Raw genomic sequence first — 25,225 nt, 5'->3', positions numbered from 1 at the left:
ACTGGGGGGGTGGGGGCACAGCCACCCACTGTACTGCAGCTGCCTGGGGGGGATTTTCCCTTGCAGGGCTGGGACTGGGGCCCAAACTGCTCCCCTGGGGAAAGTCACCCGTCCCCCAAGTGCCAAGGTGGCTGTCGGGCACCCCGGGCTCAACTGAGCACTTGGCCCCCCCAGGCAGCATGCCTGGGAAGCTGGGGCCATGTGGGGGGTCCTGGCCGGTGCTGTGGCTGCTGGTGGCTCGCCATGGGCCAGCTGGGCTGTGTGTGGCCAAGGCAGGCTGGCAGCTGCGGGTCCTGGGGGGGATGGCCTGGGATGGGGGCCAGAGTAGATGCAAGGAGCTGGTGCGGAGTGCTGTGGGTGGTCTGCACAGCCCCCCATCTGCTGGGCCCTGGGAGCAGGCACTGCGAGGAAGGGATATCTGCTCTCCAGGGAGCAGGTGGACGCCCCCAAAGCTGCTCTTCCTTGGCATGGGGCAGGCAGCAGCTGGAGGATGGTGTGGCCCACCTTGGGGGAATGCACGTGGTCCTAGGAGCAGTAATGAGCAGGAGCGAGGGTCTGCACAGTGGGCCCGAGGGGATCACTGCTCTGACCCGCTTCACAGCTGCTGGGAGGAGTGGAGCAGGAGGTGTTGTTCACTTTGCATTTTTTGGCTCTGCACATCGACACCTTTGCGTTGGGTCCTGGGATGGAGCGATGTGGTGCTGGCTGCTGCCAAGTCATCTGAGCGCCAGTCCTGGGTAGCAGGAGGTGAGCAGAGCGGAGCTGGCTTGTGTTTGTGCCAGCATGCACGTAGGGCAGCCTGTGTGCCGGCAAGGGCTTCATTCTGCCAGCTGATCCAAGGTGGCACGTGGGGCATGGCACAGAGCCCTGCAGTGGGCACCGCGTGAGCCTGCTCCTTGCCAGCCCTCCCATAGCTGTGCTGCTGCAACCACTGCACCCGCCGCATCCATGGCTGGGCTGGGCTGGGCTGGCACCGCAGCCCCTCTCTGGTGGCAGCAGTGAGGGTCACCAGCATCCTGCCACGGGCAGGGGATGGCTCTCCCTGCTTGTGACTCGGTTTGCTCGGCTGGAGAGCAGGCAGGTTGGGAGCCCCAGGAGGTGGCTGGTTTAGGAGCAAGGCTGTAGCCGGGCTGCGAGGTGCCGGGTGGGATGGGAGCACTTTTTGGGAGCACCGACTTGCTGCTAGAGGTGCTGCTTTCCTCCCACAGCGGTGTGGGTGCTGGCATAAAATACAGCCAAAACACTAGTCTTAAAAAAAAAAAAATGCTTTTTTTTTAAAAAAAAATTTTAATTACGTTTTTACCTATTGCACAAAAATAAACGTGATCTGACGATTATTATTTTCTCCCTGCCCTGTTGTGTAGTCAGCGGCCGCGGTGCCAAGCTAGTGCCTGGAAATGATGCAAAACCACGACTTCAGCATGCAGCCTGGGGAGCCCCAGCGCTGCTTCCACGCCGTGTGCCAGGGCCAGGCAGCCCCCGGCCGGTGTCCGTGCCGTGTGTACCCACGCAGGGCACGGGCACCCTTCCCACCAGCGGCTGGGAGTGGGGCAGCCCCTGCCCCTGCGGGACCCTCCAGGCCAGCGATGGGGCCTTGTGGAGACCCCCCATCACCTGCATTCTGGGGGTGTCCCGCCTGACCCTGATACCCCACGGTGCAGGAGGAGGGTCCTGAACACTGTGCCATCCTGCAACCACGGGAGCGAGCGCTGGAAAGCAAAACCCTGCCTATTGCTTTAAGTTCCCTCACTGGCCATGGGGATTTTTTTTTTTTTTTTTCATTTTTTCTCTTGCGCTATGAATGGGTTTTGCTGTAAATTATAGCTTTGCACACATTCCCTTGGGCCGAGGAAAATAACCTCCGTCGAAAAGGCAGCCTGGATTGGTGACTGGCTCCCCCTCTCCGCTCCCTAATTGAAACCAAATGTGCAAGATGTAGGATTGTGGGATTTCTGGCCGGCTCCCAGGAATCCGCAGAATGCAAACGCGCTCCCAGAGGCATCTTGCATCAGCCCGGGGAAGTTTGCTCCTCGCCTGGCTCCCCTGGCCCGGGCGAGGGGCGAGGAGCCCGCCCGGCCGCCACCGCCGCCCCGCTCCGGTGAGTAGCTCTCGGGTGCGTGGGGAGATGTTTGTCCCCGGGTTGGGGTCTGGGGGGGATGTGGGGTCAGCTGTGCTCCGTAGAGGGGCCAGAGCGTGGGGTTGGCTGGGAAGGGGCTGGGGCACAGCAGGGCAGTGTCCCCTCCCGGGGAGGTGACATTTGGCCCCTTCCCTCCAGTTTTGTCCCCACTGCCAGCATTGTCCCCCCTGTGCCTCGTGCCAGGCCAGTGTTGCGTGGTGGCCCTCTAACAGACCTGTGTGTCTGTTGGCAGAGCCAGCGGCGGTGCTGGGCTAGCCAGAGAGGCCCCACTGTCCCCAGGGACCCCCTCGCCAGGCACCAGGTCACACTGGCAAGGGGACACAGGGCCACCGGGCTGGTCGTCCTGAGCATCCTGCCCCCTGTCCTGGTGCTGGGGACCTGCTTGTGGCACCCCAGCCCTGCACTGTGGCAGAGCCCCTCTGTGCGCCGGGGCACGGGGCAAGGAGGAGGGCTGCAAGCTCCCAGCTGGCAGGGAAGGCTGGCAGGGTGCAGCACCCACAGGTCCACATCCCCGGGCCCCTTGGCCACCGGCTGTGCCGCTGGCGGGTCTCCCCAGGGCAGCTGGCACCAGCGGGGACGCATTGGACTCCCCTTGCACCCTGTACGACTGCAATGCCCCCAGCTGAGCCGGCCAACCTGTGGCTGGGGAGGCGCTTGCCTATGGAGAAAATGGGGCTGCATCCAGCCCAGAGAAGGTCTAAAATGGCATTTTTTGGAAGGAAGGAGAACTACGGGTCCCGGCATGCTGCACTACCCTCCCGCCGAGGCTGCGCCGGCGGCACAGCATGCTGGGGGCTGTAGTGCCCGCTGGGGTGGGGGTCCTGAACCCTCTTACTGAAACACTGCGTACCTTGGGTCATGGCCCAGGGTTGCAGGGAGCCTCGTGCCACTTGGGGACATTCCCTCCAGCGTGGCCTTGGTGCTTCCCACCCGCCTGCCATGCCAGCAGGTGGGGAGTCCCTGGCCCCGCGTGAGGGCAGGGACTCTGTAGTGGGAGCCCTGGGAGACCCTGTGTCCGGGAGCTGGGGTGCACAGGGGGTGTGGGCTGCTGCTGTGCAGCCCCTTCCCCATGGACAGTGCTCCTCTGGTGCCAGCAAGGACAGTGGTGCCCACCTGGGGAGCGAGCTGGGGACTTCTACAGCCAGCGTGGGCTGGGAGCGAGAGGGACCACGGCTCGCGTGGTGTTTGTTTCTAAACAAATACGGATTTGATTTCCCCCCCTGGTGATTTCAGTAGAATAAGAAGGGCAGGAAATAAAAAGGGAAAAACAAAAATACAGCAGCTGAGGGAAGGTCCTGAGTCCAGGCGACGCTAAGGAGGAGCTCCAAAAACTCTCTGCACTAAATATTTCCAGTGATCGAAAATTTTCGGTAAACATTTTCAGGCAAAACGTTGCAAAGCCATCCCTTTTGCAGGGCTGTTGGAACAAAAATTATTTCCAGCTGGGTTGCCAGTACTGCTTGGCCAGTTTGACCGCGTGTCCCTTAGCCCCCAGCCTTGATGCCTGAGTCACTGTCTCCCTGTTGTCCCCCAGTCCCACTCCCCTGAGGAGCGACAAGTGCTTCCCGATGGCCACGCTGGGATAATTTCCCTATATTAGACTAAATGTAAGCACATTCCCTGCGGGAGATTACGGCATCTGGTATCCTGATGCTTAAAGGGTTTACTCAGCCTGAAAGAATAGTGGGGAAAAAAATATCCCTAGATGTTTTTTTGGAATGTAGAAGGAAATTAAGATTTTTAATGTTGGGGGAACTGGCCATCATCAAACACAGGAGCCTTGTGTGCACCTCTCAGCGATGCAGCTGAAATTCCCAGTTGCAGCTGAGTGAGTTGCAACTAACTAAACTTTCCCAGCTGGGAATGTATTTTAAAAAAGAGGAACCGCATAGGTTTTTTTTCAAAAACAAAGGGGAAAAAGTCACCCTAAGTCGAGGTGTTTATTTTTACCTCCTGCGGAGCTCATGGCGTTTAGCAGAGATCCCCTGGGAATGCAGCCATGCGCTGCTGGGTGCGGAGAGCTTCTGGCAGGGTGTGGGTGGCATCCCCCGGGGCTTTGCACTCCCCTTGGATGCTGGCACGGTCCCAGCAAGCCTGCCTCGCTCCTGCCGGGCCAAGCCCCCCGGTTCTGCTAGCCAGCGGGGCTGTGTCCAGCACCTCCCAGCTGGGCTCTGCAGGATGGAGGCATCCCACCCTATGGCAGCTGCTTCAGCGTGGGCTCGGGCTCGCTCTTGGCGGTGGGGTGGGCACAGGCAGACACAGCCAAGCACCCACCTGTGGTGTCACCAATGCTTAGCCAGCTTGGGGACCTGTCAACCCAGCCCAGACATCCCTGTATGGCAGGACTTGGCTGGGATTTACCCCAGCACTTGAGTGCAGCCAGGACCTGTATGGCCAGGAGCTATGGTCCCCTTAACCCCCAAGTTAATAAGTTGTTCCTGCAAAAGTTAATGTGCATGTAAATTAGATTAAAATAACATTATTTTTTTTTTTTTAAATAAAAGGAGGACTAATCTGCATCCAATGCTTGTGTGAAGGGCTGTCCCAGGAGGACAGATATCCTCTTGGCAAATAAGGGAAGGGGGTGCTGGGGGCAGGGTTGGTTTCAGGGTGTCCCTGGTGTGTCCTCCATGGTGCCATGTCCCGTGGGGGGCCTCCAGAGGTGTGTGTGTGCAGCAGGAGCTACTGGGGGTCTGGGGCATCCTGGCAGCCAAGGGTGAGCCAGGGCCATGGCCGCTGCCCTGCAAAGTGGTGGTGGTGGCAGGGCTGACTCAGAGGCAGGGACATCCCAGAGCTGGGGCCAGGGGGAATCCCCTCATGCCATGGGCTGCACGCTGCCCTGAGGAGCCCCACTAGCACTGGTCCTTTCTCCCCTTGTTGCAGCCTGAGCCCTGCTGCCAGGACCCTCGGTCCCCTCCAGCCCCACACTCCTCTAGAGGCAGCGGGTACAAGCTGGTTCCCGCTCCCTCTGTCACACCTTTCTGTGTCACCCATGTCCCCGAGATCCGCTCCGCCGGAGAGAACTGTCACAATAAATACACTGTAAATCTCAGGCCATTATCTGCTATTATCTCTCCCGAGCCAGCAGGCAGAGAAACCGCTGGTTGCAACACGCTATTATTTAGTTATACGATGGGGTTGTGCAACGTCTTGCTTTCAAAGCCATCCAAGGGCGGCCGGCCCAGCCTTTCTGCCCATCGGTGGAGCCGGACGGCGCCGGCCCTAAGCAGAGTCCCGGGAGGTTTGTGTAGCTCCCTGTGGCCCTTTCATGTGGCCGGCTCCAGGACGTGGCATGCCGTGGCTGCCAGGGTGGTGGTGGAGGGGATGGGACACGGGGACCCCTTTGACCACCATCGCAGATGTGAGGCTTGGGGCTCTGCTCTGGGGCTGAGGTGGGGACGCAGGGTCTCGTGCCGGGGAAGCCCTCTTGTCCTCGGCTGACCATCCCAAGCAGGACTGGCATTTCCCCATGGCTCAGCTTGACAAGTCCTGGCTCTGTCTCTGCAGGACTGCCGACATGCTGACCACCCCCAGGCCAGCCCTGCTGCTGCTGCTGCTTCTGCTGCACATCCCACAGGCTGTGAGAGCCCAGGTCAACCCAGGTAAGTGAGATGGTGACCGGGTGGCTGCAGGAGCCACGGGGTGTGTTTCCAGGGCTGTGCTCCTGTCAGGGCATCTGGGCTTGGGCTTGTGCCATATCCACCATCGCCGAGATTTTCCCAGCTCTGCGAGCAGTGTGTGATGGCCCCCCAAGCCCACACCTGCCCTGGGCACTGCTGTCCTGCATGTGGCTTGGCCACAGCTGGTGACACAGTAAGCATCCTCCGTGTGCTGTGGGTGCCTATCCTGGCACTGGCGGGGTGGTGGGGCACAGGCAAAGCACTGCAGCTGGAGCCCCAGGTGCTGAGCAGGGCCCTTCTTCATCGGGGCTCATTGAGCCTGCTCAGTTTTGAGGCTGCGGCGTGCAGAAGGTGAGGCACCGGGGTATTGTTTGCTGCCGCTGGGACATGCTTTCTTTGGTGGTTTCGCAGCAAGCCAAGGTTGGCTTTTGTAAAGCGGCTTGACTAGGTGCCTGGCTTCTGCTCAGAAACCACAACACTGCGCCAGATGTCAGCGAGAGATGTGTATTTAAGTGGTGGTTTCTGCAGGGCTCAGCCCCCTCCTGTGCTGCAGGGATGGACGCAGAGCCCAGGCTTCCTCAGTGTGTCAGGGTTTCCCCAGGGCATCCCTGTAACAAGTCCCTTCAAAGGCTTCTTCTATCCATCGGAAGTCTGCTGGGTCTTCCCTGAAGGTTGCATGGTGCTTAGGGAAGCAATTCTGTTTCTTCTGCAGCCATCCAGGGCTGACAGTGCTGGCTTTGCCTGGCCAGGATGGTTATTACCTAGGGCAAAAGAGCTAGGCACGTTCAGCAAGAATTAAATGGGAATTCAGCGGGAGTTGCACTCTGCAGAACATTGCAAATGTGAAAGATGGAGCCAAGAAGCGATGCTCCCCATTGTGCTGAGGGTCATGCCGAAGATGTTCCCATCCCACAGTGGGATGCAGGGGATGGTCTCTGTGGCATGGGGACCTGGGCATGGGAGCTGGCTGCCAGGTGGCACCACATGCTGGGATGCAGGCTCCTTGCTGGTGCAGCATGGGGCCAGCTGGAGGCGGTGGAAGCGGGAGGTGGCCCTGGCACTGCACCCTTGCCTGGGCCCTGCCACCTCTGTGCGGGTGTTTGCTCGGGGTGGCTTGCGGAGGGAGCACTGTGGGCTGGAGCCGGCGGCCAGACAGTAAACATGGCCAAACAAGCTGGCCTTTCAGCAGCTCTCTTGGCAGCCAGGCGTGAAAAAATAACTCCTGGGAAGTGGTGTGGATGCAGTGCCGGGGGAGCCGGCTGCCGCTCAAGGATGCAGCCCGCCCGCCACCCCGGGTACTTTTCCACTGGCAGCTGGAGCAGGAGCAGGGCTGGTGATGGGAGCTGTGGGGACAGTGGGGACAGCGAGCGCCTACCTTTGTCGCTGGTACCCCAGGCAGGTGGGGGGAGCAACGGGGCAGCGGAGAACAGGTTGCTGCGGGTGGGTTTTTTGGGCAAGCAGCCTCTGGAGCGAGCCCTCTGGATGCCCCCAGAAAGAGGAGCGTGGGGACAGCAGTGCCAAGCCACGGGCTCTCCCTTCCCGCAGCTGAAATGCTTGCCAGTAAGGCTGGAGGGATCTCCAGGGACCAGGTGTGCCCAGCAGCCCTTGGAACGCTGCCTTCCCTTGCTCCCAGCTTTGCTTCGAGCTGGGCTGGCATCTGCTTCTGGCCAGTGGCTCCGTTTGCTCGGGCAGGTGTGTGCCTGTGCAGAACCATCCCGCCACCCTTCATCCCCTCTCTGTAAGCCAGCGGGATGAAGAGCTCTGCGCCTGAGCTGCCCGTGGTGCTGTGGATGTGCTGCAGCCCCAGCAGTGCCATGTGTCTTGGCTGGCGAGGCGAGGAGGCATGCCCGCTCAGCACCCTGCTGGTCTCGTTGCAGCGGTGTGCCGGTACCCCTTGGGGATGTCAGGCGGGCACATCCCCGATGAGGACATCTCAGCCTCCAGCCAGTGGTCAGAGTCCACAGCCGCCAAGTACGGACGGTGAGTGCAGGGACCTTCCTGCAACAGCCACGGCAGGGTCTGGGCTGCCACAGAGGGGCAAAAGGTGGACATGGGGCTGGTTTCAGCTGCTGGAACGGTTCCTCCACTCTGGCTTCGCAGGCTGGACTCGGAGGATGGCGATGGTGCCTGGTGCCCTGAGATCCCAGTGGAGCCTGATGACCTGAAGGAATTCCTGCAGATCGACCTGCGCGCCCTGCACTTCATCACACTGGTGGGCACCCAGGGCCGCCACGCTGGTGGCCATGGCAATGAGTTTGCACCCATGTATAAGATCAACTACAGCCGGGACGGCACCCGCTGGATCTCCTGGAGGAACCGGCACGGGAAGCAGGTGAGGAGATGGGCAGGGGCTGCACCGGGCACTGGGTAAGGGGCTGCACCTGCCCATCCCCATGGTGCTTCTCTCTCCTCAGGTGCTGGATGGAAACACCAACCCCTATGACATTGTCCTCAAGGACCTGGAGCCACCCCTCATCGCCCGCTTTGTCCGCTTCATCCCTGTCACTGACCACTCCATGAACGTCTGCCTGCGCGTGGAGCTGTACGGCTGCGTCTGGCTGGGTGGGTGCAGCCCTGTGCCTTGCCCGTGTCACTGGAGCCCGGTGAGGGGGATGCCTGTCCCGCTGGGGGCTGGCAGAGCCCTGAGTGGGGTGTCAAGCATGGGCTGCCGCTCACCCTCTCCTCCCCACAGATGGGCTGGTATCCTACAATGCACCAGCCGGGCAGCAGCTCATCCTTCCCGGCGGCACCGTCATCTACCTGAACGACTCGGTGTACGATGGGGCATTCGGGTACAGGTGAGGACCCGGCAGGCTCATGCATGTTGTGGGTGCCGTGCTGGGCAGGAGGGGATGGGGGTGTTTCTTCCCTGCATTTGCAGACTGATGGGCTGATCCTCAGCAGAGAAAATACTTGGGGTGTCCCTGAAGCGGGGGACGTGGCCAGCTCTGGGAGGCTGCACATCATGGTGGGGAAAGCACCCCCAGACCTCTGCTCAGATTTGCACTGACTGCACTGCATGCACAGCACCCCGCAGCCTTTTCCAGAGAGAACAATAAGAAGAACAAAAACCCCTCCTGAATTTTCCAGGGGCTGCGAGGAGCTGCTGGAGGGGGATGGGTGGGTGGGTTGCTGGGTGGTGGCAGATTTGCAGGATTGGCAAGAGTCACGCTCCTTTTCCCCTTCACACACACCAGCATGACAGAGGGCCTGGGCCAGCTGACGGACGGGGTGTCGGGGCTGGATGACTTCACGCAGACCCACGAGTACCACGTCTGGCCGGGCTACGACTACGTTGGCTGGCGCAATGAGAGCACCGCTGGTGGCTACGTGGAGATCACCTTCGAGTTCGACCGCATCAGGAACTTCACTGCCATGAAGGTCCGTGCGCCCCCCGCCCTGTTCCCTGTCCCTGTCCCCCACTGTGGCTGCGCTGACAGGCTGCCCCACAGGTCCACTGCAACAACATGTTCGCCAAAGGGGTGAAGATCTTCAAGGAGGTGCAGTGCTATTTTCGGTCTGACGCTAGCGAGTGGGAGCCTGGTGCCGTCTCCTCAGTGCCGGTGCTGGATGACGTGAACCCCAGCGCCCGCTTCGTCACCGTGCCCCTGCTCCACCGCATGGCCAGTGCCATCAAGTGCCAGTACTACTTCGCCGACGCCTGGATGATGTTCAGCGAGATCACTTTCCAGTCAGGTACCTGCTACCACCGGTCCCACCGGGACCGGACACTCCTGGGGGGCTGTTTCAAGGAGGCAGTGGGGCTGTGGGGTACCCACGCCCCCCACTCTGATGCTGTCCTCTTCTCCCTTGCCAGACGCAGCCATGTACAACAACTCGGTGCCCCCCCCTGAGGCACCTGTGGTCCCTACCACTTATGGTAAGGCATCAAAAAGCACGTCACCCTGAGCTGGGTGGGGGGATGCTCTGAGGGGGGTCTGCCCTGTCCGATGGAGGAAAGGGGCAGTGGCTCTCCACACACCACAGCATGACAGGCTCTTGCTGTCCCTTTCTCCTGCCAGACCCCACACTCAAGGTAGATGACAGCAACACACGCATCCTGATTGGGTGCCTGGTGGCAATCATCTTCATCCTGGTGGCCATCATCGTCATCATATTGTGGCGGCAGTTCTGGCAGAAGATGCTGGAGAAGGTGGGCAAGCGTGGGGTAGCTTGTGAGGTGCTCCAGGGTGGTGGGCTTGTCCCAGAACGGGGAAAGCAGACTCCACATGGGGGCTGATGTTCCCTTCCCCTCTTTGGGAAGGTTGTGATTTGCACCCATCTCCCAAGCAAGGGGATTTAGCTGAGCAGGGTGGTGATGCTGGGATCTTCCTGCTCTCCCACCCCTCTATCCTAAAGCTGGGCTGGGGAAGAGGAACCTGAGGAGGGGGTCTCACTGCAGCCCCCGGCTAATCGAGGGCAGTCACGAAGGTGGTGTAGTGAAACTCTTCTCCGCAGAGGCAGACAATAGAAAGGGGTGACATGAGGACCAGCATCTTCCCTAGATGGGTGCTGCAGCCCTGGGACAGGGAGCTAGAGAGGGGAGCTTGGGTCTGAGCACAGGCTTGGTGCCATGGAGCACAGGACACCCCGTCCTGCCAGTGCCATGGGGACCCGCTGCCCAGCTGTCTCCTCCCTTGTGCCTCTCTCACAGGCGTCGCGGAGGATGCTGGATGACGAAATGACCGTCAGCCTCTCCCTGCCCAGCGAATCTAGCATGTTCAACCACAACCGCTCCTCCTCCTCCAGCGAGCAGGAGTCCAGCTCAACCTATGACCGCATATTCCCCCTGGGACCTGACTACCAGGAGCCCTCCCGCCTGATCCGCAAGCTGCCCGAGTTCACCCCAGGGGAGGAGGACACGGGTGAGAGCCAGGACACCCTGCATGCCCTGAGCCCCCTGCTGAAGCCCCCTCTCCCCAGCCCCAGCTCCTGGCCAATCTCCAAACATTTAAGCACAGAGGGGTGGGGGGAGGTCACCCATGCTCCTGTGCATCCTGCTTGGAGGTCACGCAGAGCCTGCGGCCGGGAACCATCGCCGGTGTCCATTGCCAGGCTAAGCTGTGTCCCCAGCGCATCCTTGGGATGCTCTGGCATCTCCTCCTTGGTGAAGTCTGGTGCCTGGGGCTGGGCTGGTGCATTTGTCAGTGGCGAGGAAGGGGCAGAGCAGCCTGTGATGCCTGCAGGAGCCCAGCCATGCTGGGGCAGCACGGCAGCTCTGGGGAGGACGGGGACGGAGAAGCCGGTGGCTGGAGTGTGAGCGGGTGCCAGGGAGCGGAGAGTGCAGGGCAGGACACCCACGGAGGTGCTGGCCCTGCTGTCCCTCCCCAGGCTGCAGCGGCCCCGTGAAGCCATCCCAGGCCAGTGTCCCCGAGGGCGTCCCCCACTATGCAGAGGCAGACATCGTGAACCTGCAGGGTGTGACAGGCGGCAACACCTACTCAGTGCCGGCCCTCACCATGGACCTGCTCTCCGGCAAGGATGTGGCCGTCGAGGAGTTCCCCAGGAAGCTGCTGACCTTCAAGGAGAAGCTGGGGGAAGGCCAGTTTGGGGAGGTGAGTGGCAGCTGGACCTGCTCTGAGGCAGGCTCGGGCAAGGCTCTTCCCAGTTTGCAGGGGCCGGGGGAGGCTGCCAGCCCACAGAGGTAATGGCTGCCCTGGGCACCCCTCCAGGTTCACCTCTGTGAAGTGGAGGGGATGGAGAAGTTCAAGGTGAAGGACTTTCTTCTGGAGGGCTTGGACGCCAGCTCCAACCGCCCCGTGCTGGTGGCTGTGAAGATGCTGCGAGCGGATGCCAACAAGAACGCCAGGTATGGGGCTGGGAGTGCACACACCCTGGCATTGCCCCCCATGTAGGGTCCCCCAGGAGAGCCGGGATGCTTGGAAAGCATCCCCCGCCTGCAGCAGCCAGGCGCTTGGTGCAGCTGCGAGGAACACACATCTGAGCTGTCTGGGGCTGCTGGGCTGCTGCAATTCAGGACTCTTGGTCCTCGCTGGTCCTAATCAGCTCCCCAGTGCCCCACCAACCCACTGAGGTCACCCCAAAGCCGTGTGTGGATCAGCCCTGAGCTTCCCCTTGTGGCTTCCATTCCCAGGGGAGGGGGGACCCGCAGGTCCCCCATGAGGCTTGGATGGGAGGACGGCACACGGGTGGCATGTTTGGCCAGTCCGTGCGCACCTCCGTGCCCCTCGGGGTCTGTCTATCCGATCCGTGTGGTTTCTGTTCCGGAAAGGAATGATTTTCTGAAGGAAATCAAGATCATGTCGCGGCTGAAGGACCCCAACATCATCCGGCTGCTGGCGGTGTGCATTGCGGACGACCCTCTGTGCATGATTACAGAGTACATGGAGAATGGAGACCTCAATCAATTCCTGTCCCGCCAGCAGGCAGGCAGCCCCCCCGCCGGCCATGCGCCCACTGTCAGGTAGCACTGCCCGGGACAGGCAGGGGCAGGCAGCGCTGCCTGCTCTAGGCACGCTGCTCGGCAATGGGGCACCTGCTCGGGGCCATGGACCCCATGGCTGCCGTCCTTCCTGGCATCTCAGTCCTACTTTGTGTTCCCCCCCCCGGCAGCTACAGTGACCTGCACTTCATGGCCACCCAGATCGCCTCTGGCATGAAGTACCTCTCCTCCCTCAACTTTGTGCACCGAGACCTGGCCACACGCAACTGCCTGGTGGGGAAGCAGTACACCATCAAGATTGCAGACTTCGGCATGAGCAGGAATCTCTACAGCGGGGACTACTACCGCATCCAGGGGCGGGCGGTGCTCCCCATCCGCTGGATGTCTTGGGAGAGCATCCTGCTGGTATGTGGGGGCTGAGGTCCTCTGACGGATGCGACGTGGACCTGGGGCTGCTCACAGTCTTGGTTCCTTGGGCTGGGGGGTGCAGAAGGGATGGGGAATTCTCTCCTTCCTGGAGCCTAGCTTTGGGGTGAAGCATGCAGAAAGGCATGGCAGGAGAAGAGGACAAAGGTGATCTTTGGTGTCCAACCTTTGGGAGGAATGCTTGATATTTTCTCATGGCCATGATCAGACATGGAAGAGGGAGGAGGGTTACATTATCTCAGCAAGGAGCTGAGTCCTTACCAAGCCCCAGCTCTTAGAGCAGTTGCTGCAAGCTGGACCTGGAGCTCACCAGGCTCTGGCCCCAGGCAGAGAGCCGGTCCGTGGGACAAGCCCTGCTCTGGGCCCAGGTCTGGAAGCTGAAGCAACCCAAAAGATGTATTGAATCCTGAGCACGTAGGGCTTATGGAGCAGGATGGGGTAATGCCTGTGCCTGACCCTCCTCTGCTCCCTCTGGCCAGGGCAAGTTCACGACAGCCAGTGATGTGTGGGCATTCGGCGTGACGCTGTGGGAGACCTTCACGCTCTGCCGGGAGCAGCCCTACTCCCAGCTCTCCGACGAGCAGGTCATCGAAAACACCGGCGAGTTCTTCCGGGACCAGGGCCGGCAGGTAGAGATGGGACAGGACAGGATGGGCCGGGATGGAATGGGATGGGGCTGGGTGAGAGGGGATGGGACAGGATGGGACATGACAGGCAGTGGTGTGCTGGGGACACCAGGGTCTTGGGGAAAGACTTTAAGGTGACCAGATAGGGAGCCTGGCTATGTGGGAGTTATGGGACAGGAGCTCCTCTGGGAAGGAGCCCTGGTGAAGGGCCTGGCGCAGCAAATCCTGCACTTTACACAGCCCTGGGCACCGCCAGCCTGCTGACCCCACTCTGGTGTTTAGCCAGGCTGGGAAACATTCCCAGGACCTGCACTTTGCTGTCTGGATGTCCCCTCGCCCCTCAACACACAGCAGCACAGCCCCTTGCCTCACTGCAGGGAGCGGTTTGCTTTTTTATTTCCGTGTCAGTAAGTCTCTCCCTTTGTCATCTTTGCTTTTTGTTTTGAAGACCTACCTTCCCCAGCCTGCACTTTGCCCTGACTCAGTCTATAAGCTAATGCTCAGCTGCTGGAGACGGGACACTAAAGATCGGCCATCCTTCCAGGACATCCATTGCCTTCTCCAAGAGTCAGCCAGTGAAGAATGACCTTTTGCTCCCCCGCAGCCTGGTCCCCATCCCTTCCCATTCCCAGAGGAGCCCCATACGCAAACTGAAGCCACTTCACTCGGACTTAGCAATAAAACCCAGGCAGCTGGTCTTGTTCTCATTGTACAGTGAAGCCTCAGAAGAAAACCCCAAGGGCAGCAAGGAGAGCCACGGCATGGGACGATTCGGACCTCCTGCTTGCTTGCTGACCCGAGCCCAGGAGCGACGTGGGCTGAGATGAGGGTTATTTATTGACACAGTGTGTTCTTGGTGATGATGACCAGGACAGAGCAGCTTCTCTCCCCTGGTTGGAGGGGAGAAACATCAGCTGGACCTTCTCCATGAGGAATCTCCTGGCCCATACATGGGGCAGGTGCCTGGGGAAGGGATGCGTGCGGGTACGTGCCCGCTGGAGCAGGGACCGTCCAGCAGCCACAACCTGCTCAAGGAGGAGCTGGGAGTTGCCGCTAGCTCACAGCGGGCTGTGCAATTACAGGGAGAAAACAAAAACTCCCCAGACATTTTGGACTTTGGATATGCTGTGTGGAGGGGCAGGAAGCCCCGTCCCTGCTGGCCAGACCCCAGTTGCACAGGGAGAAGCCTGGTGTGCTGCCGGCTCCTTGCCTGGCTGCTGGGGTGGGCAGCGTGCTCAGCTGCAGCTCCTCCCTGTCAGCCAGGGAGGAGTGGGCATGCCAGCCCCGATGAGAAACATGCCAAGGGGACCTCCTCTCACCACCCACAGCCACTCTAGAGCTGCTCAACTGCCCACAAAATGCATTTTGGATGCCCCACGGGTGCTGCACAGCAGCAGGATGTTAGCACCTTTCACCTCCAAGGGGAAATCTTCAGGTCCTCCTCTCCCAGGATAAATCCACATCTCCACCTGCCGTGAGAGGAATTGCACATAGCAGAGCTTTCACCGGCTGCTGCCCAATGCCCAAGCCTGCAACAGCCCGTGGGCATGGAGCAGCAGGCACCCCAGCTCTCCCTGGCTCTTGGCCCAGAGATCGCAGCTCGGCTAAAGCACCTGGACTCTGGTGCCCTGAGCATCCCACAGCAGTCTGGCACCAGTCCGTCCTTCCAGATCCGGCAGCTCCGTGAGCAAACTGGACAGGTGCCAAAGCCGCATGTCCCCCAGGAGCCCTGGCAGGGTACCCATCATGCCCCCGTATCGGACCCTCCTGCTGCTGGACAGGAGGAACTTTGTACTTTGAGAGTACACGGACCCCTCCATACTTTCGTATGCATTAATTCAGCACCATCAAGTCACGCGTGGCACAGTTTCCAGTATACTATTGCTAAGGCATGTATATATTCAGTAGATGCACCTACATATAGGGGCAAACCCGCTGAAGAGACACTTGCTACGTGAATCTGCTTGCATGGTTTCCTTGTGGCACTTCAGAATGCAGCTCGCCTCCTCTGTGGGCATCCCCGGGAGCCCAGCCAGTACCCACCGGCTGGGGTGCTTGGGGGCTGCACTGTGTGCCCTGAGATGCTGTGTGGGGAGAGCTTGGGGGAGCACACACGGGTAAGCACAAGAGATGGAGGAAGGATGCTGAAGAGACCTGCTGGTTGACCCACAGCAGTTGTCCATCTCCTTGGGTGACAGGGAGGGAGGGCGCTCTGAGGCTCAGCATCCGCATCAGGAGATGTCACCAGCAGGGACCGAGGTGTGATGGTGGGTCTGGCAGAGGGGGAGGGCAGGGGTAGGGGTCTGTGCTCTGTGGGCAGGCTGGCTGGTCTCCCTGCACGTGGTTCTGCTGGCTGTGGCAGAGGAGATCTCGTCCTTGCTGTGTGTGTTACTGGTGGCCACACGGCACGCTGTGGCTGAACCAGGAGCGAGGACAGGCTTTGTTCATGCCACTTAATTGATATCTGTCTCTGGCCTCAGATGCCTTTTACCTGCTCAGGGAGCACTGCAGCCTCTCCCAGCCCTGTCTCAGCAAGCTGGGAGCTGGGAGCATCAGGCCAGGCAGGGGCACATCTGCCCAAGGACACCGCAGACCCCGCCAACCCGACCCCTGGGCTTTGTGCCTGGGCACCCTGCACTGGGTGCACATGGCCGTGGGCCATGGCTCAGGGAGGTGCTGGGGGCTGGCGTGTCCATCCTCTGCTCCAGCCATGACACCAGCCCACCAGGAGAAGGGTGGCAGCTGGCATCTCTGGCAGGGTCTGGGCATCCAGACTTCTGCCACAGTAGCACCGGGAAACAGTGACCTGGTGGTGCTTCTGTTTGGCTGCAAAACGTCTCTCTGTGGCGAAGGATGGGAGGGCAGAGCGTGCCAGGGCTGCCTGCGGAAAGCCTGCCTGCTGCAGCGGCGGAGCACAATGGGCTTGCCTTTGCCAGGCTGGCAAGGCAAGGCAGAGTGGCAAGGCAGGGGAAGGCAAGGCAAGCCAAAGCAGCAAGGCAAAGCAAGACAAAACAGTGAGGCAAGGCAAGGAAACGAGGCCAAGTATCGCGGCAAGGCATAACAAGGTGAGGCAAGGCAGCAAGGCACGGTATGACAGGGCAAGGCAAGCCTGGGCAACGCATGGCAAAGCAGCATGGCGAGGAGAGCAGCTCGAAAGAGTAGGCGTGGCCTTCGCACCGAGGGCGTGGCCTCCACACAGGGGAGTGGCCGTCATGTGGGGCGTGGCCTCAACATGGGGGCGTGTCCAAGAGGGCGTGTCCCCTTGCGCCCCGCCCCCTCCGCTCGGCCCACCATCACGCCACCGGCGGCGCAGTCCCCGCCCCCTCCGCGCGCGGCGATTGGCGGGGGCAGCGGAGCGGGGCGGGGCGTCACCGCCGGGCGCCCTTATAGTGCGGGGGAGGGGCGGCGGTAGCGGTGGCAGCGTGATGGAGCGGGTGGTGCTGGTGACCGGTGCTAGCGGGTGGGGAACGGGAGCGCGAACGGGAGGAGGAGGAGGAGGGGGAACGGGAGCGCGAACGGGAGGGGGAGGAGGGGGAACGGGAGCGCGAACGGGAGGGGGAGCGGGAGCGCGAACGGGAGGAGGAGCGGGAACGGGAGCGGGCGCGGGTCAGCCGGCGGGTGACACGGTGCCGTTGCAGCGGCGTGGGGCTGGCGCTGTGCCGGCGGCTGCTGGAGGAGGATGGCCGCATCCACCTCTGCATCGCCTGCCGCAACGCCCAGAAGAGCGAAGCCACGCGGGACCTCATCCTGGACACCCACCCCGCCGCCCAGGTCTCCACCGTGGAGGTGGACCTGGGTAACCTGGCCTCTGTCCTGCGCGTCGCCCGTGAGCTGCGCTGCAGGTACGGGGCCCCCGTGCCGGGGTCCGTCTGTCCCCCTTCCCCCCCTCCGCCACCCCGCCGGGGCCCCCTCACCCCTGTGCTCTGCCCCACGCAGGTTCCAGCACCTGGACTTTGTCTACCTCAACGCTGGGATCATGCCCAACCCACACGTGAACTTCAAGGCGCTCTGGCACGGCCTGCTCACCGGGTAGGAGATGCCGGGGGGGGGCCGGCTGACAGCGGCCAGGGTGTGCCCCTGGGTCCCAGGCCAGACCCCATCACGTCCCAGTGGGATGCGTGGCCTTGTGTGGGGTGGCCTTGGCAGCTGGGGTGTTGTGGGGCACCCGGGGCTGCTGCTGATCCCGGGTACCTAGAAGGTGATGCCAGGTACCGGGTGAACACCGCCGGCACGCTGCCGGGGGGGGGGGGGGGGAAGGCTGCTGCTGCTGGGTCTCCTTGCTGTTGTTTTGGTTCTGCTGTAGGTTTTTGTAGTTGTTTTCAGCTGCGGATTGCGTGTTTTGTGAAGCTAATGGTTGGTGTGGGTGTAAGTGCTGTGAGGCTGAGCATCTCCGTCCTGTAAGCCCCGTGGGGATGTTGAGCGAGGGAGCGAAGGGGCTGGCGCTGAGTCCCATGCTGTTGTTGGGGTGTTGGCCAGAGGTGCTAGACTGCTTTCCTTACCTGAATTAGGGTTTAGTTCTGTGCTGGAGCTTGATTTTTGTTACCTGAATATGAAATGGGAGAGTAAGACTTCTTTTTTTTTTTTTCTTTATTGGTACTTTACTGTGGGGAAAGGAAGGGACAAGTCATCTCTGCTCAAGTCAGTACTGAGACGCTCACAAATAACGAGACTGGGATACTCTGATAACTTTTTTCCCGTCATTTTTTTCATGAATCCTTTGAAGGTGAAACTAGAGAGCCCATGTGGTGCCTGTGAGTTGGGGAGCAATAGGTGTCTCCTGACAGTGTTCCTAACTCCCATCCTTGGCTTTCAGGAGGGTGCTTCACATGCTGACCACTGCGGAAGGCATCATGACCCAGACAGACAGGCTGAACGGAGATGGACTTCAGGAGGTGTTTGCTACCAACCTTTTTGGACACTTTATCCTGGTGAGGCTGCGTGTGAGGGCTGAGGTGTGCCTGGTGTGGGTAGGGGTGGGTGCAGGCAGTACTGGTGAATTGGTTCTGGCTTACAGGTTTGGATGATGCTGCAGCCTGGCAGGTAACGAATGATAGGGCAAAGGCTCCATTTAAATAGCAATTGAAAGCAGCATTGAAAGGATTGATATAATTTTAAGGTTATTCTAGTTAGCTAGTGAATAGAGGTGAGCCATACCTAATTCTCTCTGTGTGTCTGAAGTGAATACTGAGGCTCGGCTGTGTTAAATCCTGAGGGCTCAGCTGAGCTGTGCAAGCGAATGGCAGCTGCTTCTAAATGTTCCTGGTGGACTTTGGGCCAAAGTCAACGTGAGCAGTGGCCACTGGCTTGTCTAGTGAAGACTGGCCAAGAAAGCTGACATAAGGTTGCAGCTTTTGAGAACTGTAAAGCTATACTGTAAAACTTGACAACTACTGTGTTAAGTAAGTTAAAAATTCTCTTGCAGGTTCGTCAACTTGAGTCTCTACTCTGCGGTAACGAAAAGCCCTCACGACTCATCTGGACCTCTTCCAGCAATGCCAGGGAGTCTGCCTTCAGCCTCTCTGACTATCAGCATGCCAAGGGGCAGGAATCATACAGTTCCTCCAAATATGCTACTGACCTGACAAGTGTGGTTTTGAACAGGAAATTTAATAAGCAGGTGATGATGGGGTTTGTATGTCTGAAGAAACCTAATGAGCTCCTACTATTTATAATTATCATTACATTGTTGTTGCCTAGTTGCATTCATTCATAGCAATCCTATATGTTCCTTAATGCACATGTAGATGCTAAACACGCCTGAGGTTGAACTGGTGGTGTGGGTGGTAGAGAATCTGCCAGAGAGATTGCTTCTGGGGTTCTTGTTGGAAAAACTTCTGAAAGAGAAGACTTTAAGAGCTGTCCCTGCCTTGCAAGCTCTAGCCGTCTCTTCAGACTAAAGAATTGGTCTTAAAGAGCAAAGAGCTGCGGCTCTTTTCAGGCGTACCTGCCTGTCAGAACAGGGCTGCACTGGCAGCTTTGCCTGCGAGCTCTTGAGGTGCAGGCTCTGCTGTCTCTCCTGATGGCTCCAACGCTGCTGTTCACATTTGTTATACGAAGATGTATGAGCAACTTGCCTTCCCTGTCACGGGGGACTGCCAGCCTTTGTTGGCAAGCTGCAGCCCTAGTCCAGTGATGGTGATTGCACTCTTTAGAAGTACTTCAGGAGAAAATGGCTTTGTCCTAGAAGGCTGAGCCCTTATCTCTTAAGTGCGAGGTAGCCTTTGACCTGAGTGGGCTGTAATTTATGGGATGACTGCTGGTGGTGCTGAGCCGCATGGAGGCTGCAACATGAGGTGATGTGTTGGGAGGCTGCACCTTCTGTCTCGTGGGCTTGCAACAGGCACAGCTTTAACTTGACCATCTTCAACTTAAACTTCTCAGAAGTCCTGACATCTAATCACTCTCTAGCTCTGGTAACTTCAGAGAGGAGAATACCTACTGTTTACTAGTCCATACTCACCTTCATTTTCTTGCTGAGAAGTACTAAGACGGAAGGATTATGATCCGTTTTTAAACTGACTGTTGTGTATTTGCACACTGACTCGGTTTCTCCTCTGCAGGGTCTGTATTCCAGTGTTGTTTGTCCTGGTCTCGTTATGTCTAACATGACCTACAGAATTTTGCCAGTTTTCCTGTGGAAGCTGCTGATGCCCATCATGTGGCTGGTAAGTGGATCTCCTGGCTGGTTTTGGGTTGAGGTAGCTCTGCTGTGATACACTTCACCGCAAGTGATGCGCAGCGTGCTTCTGGCTCCTTGCCACCTGTGCTGCTATACACTTCTGTTGGATGGAGCAGGCTGGCCCCTCTGCAAACCTTCCCATTGCCACCTTGGTGCCCTGATTTCCAAGCTGAGTTCAGAGGTCTGGCGCTGGGCAGCACTGTGCACAGAGCCGGGGTTCTGCCCTTTGGTCACAGCGGTGTTTGTAAAGGCTCGCCTTGGAAGGGTAGCCAGCCTGCTGAGGGCCTGTGAGGCACCATCGCTTTGGTGGCAGCAGAGCCGAGGACAAAACTTGGCCCCTGTGCTTTGAAATGCTGTTTGTTTCTAGAACAGACTCTGTATCTTTCAGTGTTCTCCTTTCCATCCGTCCAGAAGGCCATGTCTCCTGCTGTCTTCTTTCCCTCCCTCTGGAAGCCAAAGCCTCCTGCACTCTATTGCCTCTTCCCCAAAACTTTCCTTGTCTTTATTCCTCTGGGCTCTAGCTTTTTACATTCGCTACGGTTCTGCCCCTGAAGGCTGTCTGCTGTAAGCTTTGGTGCTCTTGCTGCAAGATTGGCCTTTCCCCTTAAGCTGCCCCAGTTGGCAGCAGCTGATCCTGGTGGATCACGTTTCTCCTAGCAGGGGAGAGGCAATGCCTTCTCGGTTGTCCTGGGTGCTGGCAGCACTGCAGATCCTCTCTGCCTCCTGCCCTACGTGTGCTTGAGGCCGTTCAGGGAGAGGTGCCCACAAAGCATATGTGTGGCCCGTTGCCTCTTGCTTTGGGGGTGAGTGTGGCACAGGGCTTCCCGATCTGCTGGGTGGCTCCAGAAGATAGTTTGTGGTGATAAAGGGATGCTTTAGTCGTAAGCACACAGTGTTACCTGAGTCAGCTTTGAGAAGCCTTTCTACCTCTAGTAAATTATCTGGCGTGGCTGGGCTGCAGGGGGCTTGCCAAAGAACCCATGGGCCACAATACAGATTCTGTCATTACTTTTCCCCCTCAGATCCGATTTTTTGCCAAAACTTACACTCTGACACCGTATAATGGAGCAGAAGCTCATGTAAGTAGTTCACAAAAATTGATTTTAATATTCCCTCCTCCTGGGTAGCCCTTCCAGGGTCTGCTGGCTTGAGCAAAGAGCCTCTGGCAAGGCTGGTGGGTGGGTGCTGTGTTTCAGCCCTCAGCAGTGTACAGCGGGGGGGCTGGGGGCCCAGCTGTGAGCGAGGTTGATCCACCAGCTGATGCTTTATGACCTTCATCAGGTACCCATAAAATAAACTGTTTTGGAGAAAAACCTATTCCTTCTATCTCAGTGCGGGGAAGGCTGCTCTCCCTGTTGGCAGCCCAGCAGCCGTAGACGTGCTGGCATGGGGGTGGAGGTGGGTGGTGCAGGGCGCAGTGTGTCTCAAGCACAGCAGCGACCCAACTTAGCCACGTTAGTGGTTCAGCACTGGGACACAAGCCTGGGGTACTGTTGGCTCAGACAGGTCACAGCTGAGGGGAGCCAGCTCAGAACTTTTTCTCTAGATACCGGGTCTTCCCCTGCTCGATGGAAGCCCCTGTGGCGTGTTCTGCTGCATCCATGGGCAGCTGGGTTGCTGGCCGCAGGCTTGGCTGGGGCAGTGTGCACCAGACTCAGACACGCTTCTGCTGTCCTTCCTAGGTGTGGCTGTTCAAACAGAAGCCGGAGCACCTGGATGCACTTGTCAAGTACCACAGCTGTACTTCTGGACTGGGAAAGAACTACGTGGAACCCAGAAAGGTAAATGGCAGTCTCCTGCTGCAGGGGACTTGGCTAGGGGTCTTGCCATCTCCCTTGCATGGAAGGGTTGGTGCCAAGGGTGTCCTGTGGCTGGAGTGGAAACAAGAGGCCTGTTGAATGCTGAGCAGCAAGGAGGGATCTGACATTATCTGTGAGGTTTCCTAGAGTGACTTGGTTCAGGCTGGAGTCTGGAAGGCGGTGGAGGTGATGGTTAAAACAGGGTGAGTGCCTAGTGGTGCTTCCCCAAAATACATTCTGGCTTGTGCCCTGGTGACAGATGTCTCTGCTTCCCTCTCTGTGACCGCAGAAGCTCTGGAGATGCACCCTGCCTGTCCCCAGAGCTGCCCTCAGCATCTCTGCTGGCTGCCACCTGAGTGGTGGTCTCACACTGCTGTTCTTACTGTCTTCCAGATTGATGTGGATGAGGACACTGCTGAGAAACTTTACCAAAAGCTGTTGGAGCTGGAGAGGGAGACTCTGGAGAGATACAGTGATCTCCTAGATTAAGTACAGCCAGTGTCAGTGGGATCAACAGTCTCGTATTCAGTAACGTGGGCTTTCTTCATTCTGGTGCTACTTATGTTGCCTGCTGTTCTGCAGGCACGTGGCTTTGGACCCCGTCTTCTCAACAGAAGGTGAACAGTTCCTGAAAATGGAAATGTGAAAACTGAAGAGAAATACTTAGTCTTTTTGGTATAGGATTTTTTTCTGGCATAAACAGGAGACCTAGAGTAGGTGGAGACTGTTTTAACACAGTTGCAATGCGGCGTCTTGCAAAAGCATGACTGAACTGTGCGCAGTTCGGGAACAGCCCCAAAACATGTGGTTTAAATCTGGCTTAGCGCAGGAAAGGCAACAGTCTGGGGTGCTTCCCTGTGTCTTGGCTCTACCAGTCTTTCTAGATGGCTCGAACACATTACCTGTGGTGGATCCTGAAGTACTTGAAGGCTCGATCTTCAGCAGAGCTACTCTTACACTTGTGCACCAAAGCTGGGGACAGCTTGCCGGACGTGCTCAACAAGGTTGAACCTTACTGGAAGCCAGGCTTTGCACAGCGTCTGAGGCCAAGCTCCTGAAGGGCTGGCCTGAGAAGCGCACCCCCTGCCCCAGCTGTGGGGACAGATGTCTTGCTGGGTATGGGGCCATAAAGGTTCTAACCATGACTGGCTGGAAAGACTGAAGCTGTTGCTGTTAACCTCGGCTCAGGGCTAGTCTGCGCTGTTTTTAGCAAGAGTGAGAGGTTACCGTGTCATTTTATCTATTTAATTCTCTTTTTACATAAATCTACTGTACAGAGTAATCTTCCTGTTGTCTGTCTGGGGAGCTTCACCAGGTACCTGGTGTACTTCAAATGCTGCAATGAATAAATGACTGGAACTGACTTGTCCTTGCCGCAGTGGTGGTTTTACTCCAAGAGCCAGCCGCTTTTGACTCAGAGGGCTGGAAGGGAGGCTGGTTTATTGCCTTGCACAATGAGCCCGTGCATACCTGGGGAGTGCGGGGTCTCTTCTCTCCTGCTGCAGGCGAGCTGTTAACTACCTCTTTGGGCTTACTTCTCATTCCTACTAGTTAATAAAAGACATGAGTGGCTTCTGAAGACTTCGCTGTGGTTTTGTGTGTTGAGCACCTGTGGGGTTTAAAAGATTATTTCCCAGCCTTAGGCACTTGGGAGACAGACGTCTCTGGTGCTTGCTCACCCTGTTGTGTCATGTAATTACTGATTTAATGCTCCCTCATAAGGGAGGATTACAGTGTGCCCAGGCGCTTCCATGGGCGCTGGCGAGGGCCAGGTGAGGTTAGGAGGGAGGCTGTGCTGCTCAGCCCTGTGCCGCCTGGGCCAAGGTGGAGATGACCTGTGCTCTGGAGCTGTGGCTGCGCCCGTAAGGAGGGGCCGGCTGTGGGGTCCGTGTAGGAAACTGCAGAAGCACAGAGCTGGCAGAAGCTCATCATTGAGTTGGCTCGTATGGATACAGATTTAAAGAATCTTACTTTTTTCTTATTTTTTTTTTTTTTAACTCCTTCCCTCCATCGGCTGTTCTTGAGCACCCCTGCGAAGTATGGGGTACTGCTAGCATGGTGGTGTCTGTAGTAGGAAATAGTTCAGTTCTGAGTTTGGGCTGAGCAGCACCTCTCAGCTCAGCCCTCACGTGAGGCTACCTGAGCTCCCAGCACCGGTGTGGGGGGGAGCACGGTCTGTTTTGGCCTGACATCCGAACAGAGTGAGAGGTTGGCCATTGTGGAGTGATGCTTCCCTCGGCTATGGCTGTACCTGTTCAGAGTTGTGAAGCAGCTTGGGGTGTGCTCACGTGGACTTTTACATAAATGCGATAGTGTCTGTCCCAGCACCACATCTGGGTGCTGTGGCTTTGTTCAGTTGCATCCTGAAACCCCTGGGGCTAGAGGCCCCCCCCCTTTTTGGGTGCCTTTCCTTCTCCATGGGGAAGGAGTCAGTGGCTGCCTGTCCCTTCAACTTGGTGTGCTTGATCCTCACAGCATCTTACAGCAGTATTTGGATCCTTGTTCTGGAGACTAATTAAGCAGGTCTTCTTGATTGGTTTTAAATTAGCATCCTGAACTTTGCTGTGCTCTGCCCTGGGCTGTAGCAAGTATCCCTCACTGCCTCCACCTTTAGGATTCCCCACCTTATCCCTGCTCTCACTGTTCTGATACTGCTCCTGCCTCATTTTCTTTCCAGGGTGAGATAAACAAAATAGCAAACATTACTCAAAACGGTCTGATGCAACGTTTCACGAAGCACGTGCAGGTTACCAGGTGATGGGAAGGACAGGGTGCTTACGCTAAGCTGATCCCTGCACTGCCTGCCTGCTGGCTCTGCGGCTGTGGCAGCCTGAGGGTTAGAATGCGGCAAGGTCTGGAGATGCTGGATGAGGTAGCTCCGAGTAAGCTAGTATAGTTAGGAAAAATAAGTGTGTTCTGGTACATGTGGTTTTGGTTTTGTTTCTTTTTCTAGAGCCTGGAATAAAGCGACAAATTTCTAGGGTGGGCAGGGATCGATGACCACAGGTAGGACCTTTGAGGTGTTTTTCTCAATTGTGTGCCTGTGGGCTGAAGTTGGGCATTTATCGGGGAAGTTGTGCCTGATGGGATGGGGCGAGTGCTTTTTGCCTGTGGAGCATGTAGGGGCTGGTGAGTGGAGGGGGCATGTGATACACCACCACTACTTTTGAGCTCTCCATAATGTTGGTGTCAAGTAGAGCTATGAACAGGTTTCTGGTCTCATCTTAGAAGCACTCTGTAGCTCTCACTTGAGGATTTGGGGTTCAGGGTTAGAGAAAATGTGTAATTCTGTCCCTTTGTGTCTGAGCTTAGCCTGCTGCGTAGTCTAGTTTCACTTGAGCTGCTGTGGAGGCACCTGGTATGCTGCATTGTTACATCCTGGGAGATGCAAGCATGGGATTCAGGAGTTGCAGAGCATCTGCTGCGGCATGTAGTTCTGGTTGGGGTGGATGCAGAGTGGCCTCTGGAGGTCTCTAGCTCAGCCTCCTGCTCAGAGTTACGTGAAGAAGAAACAAGAAGTGCTAAAGCACAAGCT

General features: G+C 58.0%; 2 protein-coding genes across 2 annotated transcripts; both read left to right on the top strand.

Moving 5' to 3' along the window:
* Window positions 1-1,838: 1,838 nt before the first annotated feature.
* On the top strand, window positions 1,839-15,171 carry DDR2 (discoidin domain receptor tyrosine kinase 2). Its single transcript, XM_056356239.1, has 17 exons — window positions 1,839-2,098; window positions 5,645-5,739; window positions 7,635-7,737; window positions 7,858-8,089; window positions 8,172-8,319; window positions 8,450-8,555; window positions 8,955-9,138; window positions 9,210-9,453; window positions 9,575-9,637; window positions 9,780-9,910; window positions 10,412-10,622; window positions 11,089-11,312; window positions 11,430-11,566; window positions 11,990-12,181; window positions 12,331-12,565; window positions 13,066-13,215; window positions 13,661-15,171. The coding sequence occupies exons 2-17, from the start codon at window positions 5,655-5,657 to the stop codon at window positions 13,796-13,798; spliced, it is 2,583 nt and encodes an 860-aa protein (XP_056212214.1). The 5' UTR covers window positions 1,839-2,098; window positions 5,645-5,654; the 3' UTR covers window positions 13,799-15,171.
* Window positions 15,172-16,586: 1,415 nt separating this feature from the next.
* Window positions 16,587-23,271, top strand: HSD17B7 (hydroxysteroid 17-beta dehydrogenase 7). The gene is made up of 9 exons (XM_056356240.1): window positions 16,587-16,672; window positions 16,851-17,054; window positions 17,149-17,241; window positions 18,026-18,140; window positions 18,635-18,829; window positions 19,773-19,877; window positions 20,914-20,970; window positions 21,574-21,672; window positions 22,084-23,271. The coding sequence occupies exons 1-9, from the start codon at window positions 16,638-16,640 to the stop codon at window positions 22,177-22,179; spliced, it is 999 nt and encodes a 332-aa protein (XP_056212215.1). The 5' UTR covers window positions 16,587-16,637; the 3' UTR covers window positions 22,180-23,271.
* The last annotated feature ends 1,954 nt before the right edge of the window (window positions 23,272-25,225 follow it).

Source organism: Falco biarmicus, chromosome 11, assembly GCF_023638135.1.
Source record: "Falco biarmicus isolate bFalBia1 chromosome 11, bFalBia1.pri, whole genome shotgun sequence".
In the NCBI taxonomy this organism is placed as follows: Eukaryota; Metazoa; Chordata; class Aves; order Falconiformes; family Falconidae; genus Falco; species Falco biarmicus.
This window is presented reverse-complemented; position numbering and strand designations above follow the sequence as displayed.